The 10000-nt window shown below is 51.0% G+C and overlaps 1 protein-coding gene across 2 annotated transcripts in view; it reads right to left on the bottom strand.

Moving 5' to 3' along the window:
• Nucleotides 1-8970, bottom strand: part of LOC135102949 (homeotic protein spalt-major-like) — a 27506-nt gene extending 18536 nt beyond the window's left edge. For both annotated transcript variants that reach the window (XM_064008682.1, XM_064008683.1), the window contains exon 1: nt 7219-8970. In XM_064008682.1, the coding sequence (XP_063864752.1) occupies nt 7219-7408 (190 nt within the window). In that variant the 5' untranslated portion in view covers nt 7409-8970. The remainder of the gene's footprint in view (nt 1-7218) is intronic.
• Between the last annotated feature and the right edge of the window lie 1030 nt (nt 8971-10000).

Below are 10000 nucleotides of genomic sequence, written 5' to 3'. Positions count from 1 at the left end.
CAACTATTACTACAATACTATTACTTGCCTAATGAATGCTGGTGCTGATGATGAAATTACAGTTGCTGCTTCTGTTACTATTACTATTATTACTACAACAACAGCAGCAACTACTACTACTACTACTACTACTACTACTACTACTACTACTACTACTACTACTACTACTACTACTACTACTACTACTACTACTTCTGTTACTACTACTATTGCTACTACTTCTGTTACTACAACTACTACTATTACTACTAGTACTACTACTACTACTACTACTACTACTACTACTACTACTACTACTACTACTACTACTACTACTACTACTATTACCACATCATTATGGAAAGATGCCCCCAATTTTCTTAGGCATCATGACCCCCACGAGGGCTGAAAACCATACGTTTTACGGTGTGACCAATATTCCTGTGGTTAGGCGGGGAGGAGGGAGGAAAAAAAGAAGGCAGGAAGGAAGGCCCACTAATTGGAAGGTCAGAGGCTGACCGAGAGTTAGATGAAGAGGAGGAAGAGGAGGAGAAAGAGAGTCAGGAGGGAGGCTGAAAGTGTAAGCGTTAAGGTTATAAAGGAACGTCGCGTCGCCTTATGACAGACGACATGAAATTTCTGTCGCTACTACGGCAGCCTGGAACACTTGTAGGGAGGAGGAGGAGGAGGAGGAGGAGGAGGAAGAGGAGAAACTGGCACTGAGAGCAGGGAGGAAGGGAAACATGGGTGTGAGGCGGAGAGAAGAGGTTCGTGGAGAGGGAGGAGAGAGGTGGGAGGCAGATTATAGGGTCTGTTGTCACTCTGGCTGTGCTGGTCATCACCCGACGCCGCTCTTGAGGGACGCGCCGCTGAGAGGGACAGAACAGGGTGCGCGGGGCGGCACCTCCCTGTGTGGATCCTCATGTCGTGAACTCCACTGAGGCTTAATAATCTCCCTATTGCTCGTACTGTATCGTTTCTTTCTTCAATAAATCACAGTAATCAGTGAAAATCCTGCCAGCTTGACGTAGCCGTGGCAGATGAAAGTCCTAATGCCGGGCGCCGCGCCGTGCGGCCACCTCTAGTCAACAACACCAGGGTGCCATTCAATACCAGTAGGGGCAGGCTGCCGCTCCGGCCACACGGTTGCAGGCCGTCGGAGCCCACTTCAAGTGCAAGGAGACTCTCGTTGGCCGTCTGAGATGTCAGTGAGAGGAGTGCAGAGGACCAGCCTGAGGAGAGGCGAGGAACTGGGTGGTGGTGGTGGTGGTGGTGACGACGACGGTCGCTCCGTCCGGCCCCGCGCGACCACAAACACGCGGCCGCCCACCACCACCACGTCCTCCCAGCAGGCGCCCACCCGCCGCCCCGCCTGGGACACCTTCTCCGGCAGTGCTGGAGACTTTGTGTGTACAACAGCTCTCCACCATTCCGCCGGCGAGACGTTTTTAAGACGATGAACCGTCAGCGCCTGAGCCAGGCACAGCAGGATGGTGTGCTCTGCGAAGCCCACGATCTTTCATTTGCCGCCATGTACTTAACACAGTGACACACGGCGGTTGAATATTGCATCACCATCATCACCAGCACTGACTCGATGTCCGGCGTAGCCGAACAAGCGAAGTGCGGGTGACGGAGGGATCAACTCTGCCCTGAGCCAGCCTGGTGGGTCCAACCTCCTGCAGATCCGCCAGGCTCGCCACGCTGCTTGCACTATGTACTACAGACGGAGAAACGGACGATGCTAATGAATTGTCTTTACTTACCAGCCATTATTTTATTATTATTATTATTATTATTACTATTATTATTATTATTATTATTATTATTATTATTATTATTATTATTATTATTATCATTATGATATTATTATTATTATTTTTATTATTATTATTATTATTATTATTATTATCATTCAAGTATTATTATTGTCATTGTAAAGTGAAAATGGGGAGCTTGACCTTTGGCCACACAATAAGAGCGTATTTCGCCCACAGGAGGGTGAGTTACGGGCCCATGAGTTTAGGGATGAACAAGAGGAGGAGTGGGAAGAGGAGGAGGAGGAGGAGGAGGAGAGTGAGGGGGAGGAGAGGGGAGAAGGGAGGCCACCACAACTTGGGCCTAAAGAGAAAGAATATCTCCCAAAAGTTGTTTTCCGGCGGGGGACATTCCTGGCTTGACCACTCATCATTGCGCAACCCTCAGACTTTTGCCGCCCTCTCCTCCTCCTCCTCCTTCCCTCCCTTCTTTCCCTCTTCCCGTCATAACCACCACTCACCCGACACTTAGATCGCTATAACACCATCACCTATACCACCATTGCTACCATCACTATTCCTCCTCCTCCTCCTCCTCCTCAGCTGCTAACCACTATTTTATTGACCCCCTCCCCACCACCTCCACCATCAACAGCACCACAGCTACTACTATATCCAGCACCATTAGTACTTTTGTCCTCCTCATAGCTTCGTGTAGCATCATTCTTCCCTAAAAACTAGCTACCACTACTTCGCCACCCCCACTGCCAATATCTGTAAGTTGGGAATGGTGTAAATGGTCTCAATTATTTAACTGGGTCGTGCTTCACTCACGTGGGTTAATACGGACGTGGAAGCTTCATTAAAAGGGTCCACACACACACACACACACTATTAGCTCTTCATCTCATCCAGTCTTTCTCTGCCCTTCATCCTAACTTACTCCATTCTTACCCTAACCTACCCTATCCTTTACCCATCACCCTCAACTGTCTCATCCCGCACCCTCACAACTCACAGCGTAGCTCTCCCTCATCCTCTCCCTCACCTCACAACGATTATAATCCCTCAGCCAAATCAGCTCTCCATCCCGCACCCCGGCCTGCCTGCTGCTGTTGTCACTCCCTCCCCTCTCACCCTTGCTGCTCTCACCCCTGTTCCTCGCACCCTTCATAACCCTTAACTCCCCTTGCCGTCCCTTAGTCCACCTCGACCAGTCTGTATTCCAGGCAGCGATCACCTCCCCCAGCATTTGCAGCCCTCTCACACACACACACACACACACACACACACACACACACACGTTCAGCGGTTATGAGTGTTCTGTAGTGAAATCAGCGTGAGTAATATACGTCAGTTATAGATAAAAGATAGCATGATGATATAGCATGATGATGATATAGCAGTGATTTACATGCGATATGAGAGAGAGAGAGAGAGAGAGAGAGAGAGAGAGAGAGAGAGAGAGAGAGAGAGAGAGAGAGAGAGAGAGAGAGAGAGAGAGAGAGAGAAGTTATTCAGTTCGAGAAAAGGAAATGATCTATTCGCTTGAAGAAATGGAAAAGGAGGAAATACTTAGAAAAAAATATTTGAGTACAGAAGAAAAGCAAGGACAAAAAAAAAAAAGTCAAAAGAGGCCCCTTGGTTCAAGAAGAGGGAGGATGAAGAAGAGGAGGAGGAGGAAGGAACAGAACAAGAGAAAGAAGTAAAGATGATGGAAGCAAAAAAAAAAAGTGATGATGATGGAAAAGGAAAAGAAGACGTTTATGATGATGATAAAGAAGAAGAAAAATGAAGAGAAAAGAAGAAAAAACCTTTTAGTTGATGAAGGATAAGGGTCACTTCGTTTGAGAAAAAAGGAGTAGTAACTTCTAGAAGAGAGAGAGAGAGAGAGAGAGAGAGAGAGAGAGAGAGAGAGAGAGAGAGAGAGAGAGAGAGAGAGAGAGAGAGAAATGGGACGGGAAAGTATCCCTCGGCAGAAATAGAGAAATAATAAGGATAATTGTAATAATAATAATAATAATAATAATAATAATAATAATAATAATAATAATAATAATAATAATAAAAAATGCGATGATGAAAATGGAGGGAAAGGAAAATTAAGCAACTGATATGAGAAAAGAAGAAGAAAAGGAGCGAAGGGTTGATAGGAGGACGGATGAGGGAGACGAAAGGGTGGAAAATGTTGTGTTCGCGACTCCGCTACGCCGCGGGGGTCTGGTTTACGCGAGGCTCCTGAGGCCTGGGGAGATTATTGATTTTGAGGTGATCAGGCGTGAGGGAGGCGCTCACCTGAGGCCCCGCCGCGCACAACACCCTCAAATATAAACTCCCTGTCAGAATTCGTATACCGGGGCGGACCGGGGCCCTCAGGACCTGCTAGGGCGGGACTTTTAATGCTCAGGACTCGGCAGTTTTCGTTGTGTGTGTGTGTGTGTGTGTAAAGTGAGGAGGGAGGTTGTGGACGAGAGGTGTCAGGCGGCCGGCAATGTGTGTGGTGTCTTCCTCCTCCTTCCATCGTCTTGGGGAGCCGCGCGCTGCCTGGAAGGTCTCCGCGAGGGTTCATCGTGTGTTCATGTGTGTTTTTTTTTGTCTTTATGGTTTGTTGCATATGTTTTGAGCGTCTCCGTATGCGTGACTCCCTCGTTACCGCCCCGCCCGCAGCAGTGGTGGCGACGCGGTGCCTGTCTCCGAATGCCTGGCCTGGGTGGCGGTACTGACGGTGCCGCCACTTATCAGGCGGTGGGGGCCTCGTGGAGTTAGTCACAGGATAAGGCGCCTCCTCCCCAGGGGTTCTTTCTCCCTACACGACCCCCAGGAGGCGCCCCGACGAGATTCATCCCTTACCAACATCCCGGACCCTCGGCGGCACTCTTCCGGAGGCGCCCCTGCCACTGGTGAAGAGCGGCAGAGGGAGGGGGGATTGGTGGTGGTGGGTGGCGGTGGGTGGCCGCGAGTGGCAGGGCTGAGGGCGGTGGTGTGGTGTGGGTGTAGCGTGGCTGTGACAATGGTGGAGGAGAGGTGGAGGTGTTACTAAGGACAAAAGGGACTTGAAGTGGTGGTGGTGGTAGTGGTGTGGGCGGGGAGGGGCCGTAACAAAGGGTGGTGGTGATGTGGGCGGTGAGAGGCCATGGTAAGGGTGGTGGTGGTAGTGAAGGTGGTGGTGGTGGTGGTGGTGGGAAAACCATGGCGGGAATAGCAGTAGATATAGGTGGACATGGTGGTGGTGGTGGTAGTGGTGGTGGTGGTGGAGGCAGTGGTGACAATGAAGGTATAATGTGGCGCTTCTCCTGTGAATGTTTCAGGAAGAAGTAAAACAAGAGTAACATATCCAACACGTGCTGTACTGGGAGGGAAGGGAGGAGGAGGAGGAGGAGGAGGAGAAGAAGGAGGAGGAGGAGGAGGAGGAGGAGGAGGAGGAGGAGGAGGAGGCCTTGTGAGAACACGTGAGAGAGGACAATTAACGGAGAACACGGAAGGGGAATGGAAATTTTTACAAGACGTGGCAGAAGTAAACGTAAGGTGTTAATTTGAGCAGGTAAACCCCTATTTGTACAAACGCGACCACGCCATTGTAGGCACATAAACCATTGAAGTATTACATGGTTTAAAGCACCGGCAGACTATTACACATAAAGTAGCAGTCATACACAGTAAACTATTAGGGAAATATTAAATAAATCATTAGCGAAATTTGGAATAAAGTAGCTGGGAATATTGTGTAAAAATGAGCTTGAGAAAAAAGTTGCATAATTAATAAAAAAAAAGAGTAGAAAGGAAGAATGGATTGATGTACGGCGCCGCGCAGTAGAAGGAAATTATTTTGTGAAGTGCGTTGCTAGTGCAGGTGAAGGAGGCGCAGGTGGAGGAGGCGTGGGTGTACCGGCAGGTGTATCACGACAGGAAGGTGTGCAGCGCGGCGACAGGCGGAAAGATGTCACGGAACACACTTTTCCTATTTATTATTATACACACTTTTTTTTTTTACATTTTTTTTTCTCATTCGGGTCTTTTCAGCAAGATGAGTCACGGTTTGGCAGAGATGAGTCCTCGAGACCACTCTTAATTCACGCTACTCTCCATCTTTTTTAGCAGTGAGTAATGTTATAAGAGTTGTCACCGGGGTGTTCCTATCCCAAGATGCAAGTTTTGTGTCATCTTAATCTCTCCCCCGCGACAAAAGGAGTGTTGGTGGTAGCTGAGAGCGACCCACCACCGCTGTGTGTCTGTCTGTTCGTCCACGCCCGCCCAGGTGACTCATTTTAACAAGGTTTGAGTCGTGGTACAGCGCGTATGAGCCATTAGTGAGTCAGTCCTCTCTGTGCAGTTTCCGTTTTGCGTGTGAGTCACAGGACAGTTCGTTGCACAGTTTTTTTTTCTCCCTCTCTTTTTTTTTTCCAGTTAATACAATCACGCACATGAAAAGCAATAAAATAAATACGTGAAGTAATGGATGCAAAATGGCCCTAACCATGGCGTGTTTCGAGGACAATATTCACGCCAGTTTTCGCTGCAATATTCGCCCAGACAATCATTAATATTGCTCATCGCGACGCCCGATTTGTTCATAAAAAACACGACACTTTTTTTTTTTGTACGGAGAACACTACTTAATTCGCTGATCAAAATATAGAATGACGCCATCATGTACCTGTGAAGGGGCGTTATGAGGGACAGGTGGAAGTAGTAATGAGAGTGTGTGCCTGTCCTCCCTCCCTCCCTCACGTCCGCACCTGACCCGCCGCCCCTCCCGAGGCACAGAGGCACAGATTGGAGCACCTCGCCACTGAGACAAAGCGCCGCTGCCCACCCGTAGGGATGAAATAATTATGATCGTCACTTTATTTGAATTAGTGGCCAGGAGGCGAGACGGCGGCCCGGGGCGAGGGAGGGCAGGAGCGGCGAGGTGACGGTCCAACCCTACCCGACCCCGCCAATAAATATTTAGCAAATATCCCGTTTTGACCGATGTCGCATAAAACGGTGTCAAATGTTTTAATGAGAAAACTTTAATATAGTGGTAACCGTTCATAATATTTTGGGGTGGGAGAACAGTTTAAAAATATTTTATGTTTAGTGTAAACAATTATAGGTGAGGGAGGGAGGAAAGGAGGGCGACTGGGTGACCTGTATGGAGGGAGGGAGTGAGGGAGTGAGGGAGACAACACCCGCCGCTCACCACTACTACACACCGCCGCTGCCGCCGCCCGCCGCCCGCACCCTCACCACCAGGCAGCACAGCCCCGCCCTCTCGCACACTGCCGCACACCTACAAGCTACAGCTGCCCACTCTCACCCTCTGACATGCACACACATACATTTACGCACACATGTGTACACAAGTTTTTTCCTGACATCGACACAGGAGCGAGGGAGAACATAGCAACACACGGTGTCACTGCGGCAGTTTTTATAGCATACCACTAAGGCTACTGTCGCGGACACTCCCTTCCCGAGACACTGCCAAGCTGCTACTTACTTGTTCGTATTCTGAATATTTTTGACTTGTCGGGTTTTCTCTTTGGGTTGATCCTGGCCGGCGACCTGCCGATAACCACTTCGGGCGCCACCTGGGCCATCGTCGTCTCCTGCAGGCGGCTGGCTGTGACCCGCTGTTCCTCGCTCGCTATTTGTGCTGCCTTCACTTCTCCCTCAGAGCTGGGCATCATCACAGCGAGGCGACTCAGGCACTTGCCGGGGCCCCTGCCGCTGCCGCTGCCCGGCGCCGCCACATCTTTGGGGCCGCCGCTCAACACTCACAAACCTCGCGGCCCCACACACCGGCGACACTCTGGGCGGCCCCTGCCACTGGGATGCGACGGTTGTCAGTCTTGGCGGCGGGGTGTTAGAGTAGACTAGCGGCAGCGAGAAGCTTCAGTCGGCGGCACTTTACTATTCTGAGACACACAAACGTCACAAGGTACTCGCACTGGCGCGGCCACCACTTCCCTAACACAAGGCGTCACAGGTCAACACGTGCTTGACAGATGTCTGGGTGACAGCGACCCACTGGCTGTTGGTGACGGTCCGCGGCGCGACGCTGGCCGACACTAGCGGGGTGTGAGCGGCGGCGAAGAGCAGGACCACCGTACGCAGCCGGTGTTCCCACTGCTCTGAGGCCCCGGCTCGGCCCCACTCAACCACCCCGCCGCGCCCCGCTCACGCTGCCGGGGGCGGGGCGCCGTCCTGGTGAGGGCGGGGTCACGGCTTGAGGCGGAGCGTCCGCCAAGTGGTGCACTACTCTTTTAGAGCATTGTTTGCTGCCCGATATGAATTATGAGTTGGCATATGATACTTGAAAGCATAAATGTTGGATATCATATTGGCAAACCCTCCAGGACGTGTGGAGGCGACGGGAAGGCGCCGGGCCAGACGCGAAACTCCGCCTTGGAGAGGAGGTCGCAGGGGGCGGGGGAGGACCTCAGGAGCGGGCGGAGTCATGGGCGGAGTCTGAATCGGTCAGCTCGGGACATGCGCGACTCGACATCCTCGCGGCGACACTTGCCCGTCACTAGTGAGTCAAATGGCGCTGAAGGTAACACTCCGACCCTCACTGCACCGCCTCCCGCAGCCGGACACGCCGCACCTGTGCCCTGCCTCGGCCCGCTGCAGGAGAGGCGAGGTGGCTCCCGCGTCGCACCTCAGTCCGAGGCGGCGGGGGGGAGGAGGCTGCCTTTCCCCCGCGCTGGGTCATTCTGTCCCGTCAGCCTCTTCAGGTGGACGCGTTGTGATAACTTGATATTGTCCAGGTGTGACGGGCCCCACCTGCCGCGGTCCCACGCAGTAATTAAGCCATCATACCTGATGTCCTCCCTCCCTCTGACACCGCCGCTGCCCTCCTGACGCCGTAGTTCATCCTTTGCTGACGCCGCGCTCTTGACCCACTCCTCCCTCCCCACCCCGCCTGTACTCCTCTCACTACTGAGGGAAAATATTCTTTAGCCGAGTGGACGAGTCAGCGAAGGGAACAAGAAACGCCTCCAGGCCTTCAGTGCTCAGGCTCGCGCCGCCACGCACGGCCTTCCCGCGACACACACACACACACACACACACACACACACACACACACACACACACACACACACACACACACACACACACTCACACCAATATACTTTAATTAGCTCTTCCTCAATTATTTCATCGCGTTATCGATCGTTCATGTTCGTCGGTAACTTGGTCTCCTCACTCCACCCCGTCCCGCCTCTTTTTCTGACCTAACAAGACTCCTGATTGAATGACTGACCGACTGACTGGCTAGCTGGCTGACTGACCTTTTTTTCGGTGACAGTAAAACCTAACTTTTTTTTTTAGCAGTAAATATAAAGATTTGCTGTCCCCGCGTCCTTCAAGCATCAAATAGTCTGTCTTTGCCCTGTGCTCTTGTCTCGCTTCGCCTCGTGTTGGGCTGCGATCGATCACCCACCGCGCGACCCTCTCCTCCTCCTCCTCCTCCTCCTCCTCCTCCTCCTCCCTTCCCCTCATTACGACCTGAACTGGACTCCGCCAAGGTGTTCACCAAAACTTGACTGACGCGTTCCTTGCCTGGCTGGCTGCATGATGAGTGGAGGGGATACAGGGAGTACTGACTGGCTTGATGACTGACTGATTAGCTGATTTAATTGCCTCACTGATTTACTGACTCACTGGAGGGATGGCTTGGTGACTCTGGTTGACTGGAAAGATGACTCACTGATAAACGGTAATTGATGAACTGAATGGCTAGATTAGAAATTTACCGATTGACTGACTAGGTACAGTTTTAATTTAATGATCGACTGACTGACTGACTGATTAACTGACTCCTAAATGACTGCATTGACTGACTGACAAACTAATACGGTAAGCATTAAGAATTTCGGGTAACTGACTGGCTGCCTGAATTTGTAGCTGCTGACTGACTGACTGGCGGACTAATGATGATGTGACATAATTTTTTCATCAACGTAAAAAAAAAACCTTCATACATTTTCCCTTTCTTTTCCTATTTTTGATTATTTTGTTTCTTTGATTTGTTGAAGGTTCTCCTCTCAGAGCTGACCAGATTGGAGGAGGAGGAAGAGGAGGAGGAGGAGGAGGAGGCTGTGAGTGTCAGGCGTAGTCAGCGATGCCAGACTAAGGAGCATCTCATACCACACGAGGAATGAGAGAGAGAGAGAGAGAGAGAGAGAGAGAGAGAGAGAGAGAGAGAGAGAGAGAGAGAGAGAGAGAGAGAGAGAGAGAGAGAGAGAGAGAGAGAGATTCCTCGTTTTCTCTTGCTC

Source organism: Scylla paramamosain, chromosome 8 (genome assembly GCF_035594125.1).
Source record: "Scylla paramamosain isolate STU-SP2022 chromosome 8, ASM3559412v1, whole genome shotgun sequence".
Lineage (NCBI taxonomy): Eukaryota > Metazoa > Arthropoda > Malacostraca > Decapoda > Portunidae > Scylla > Scylla paramamosain.
This window is presented reverse-complemented; position numbering and strand designations above follow the sequence as displayed.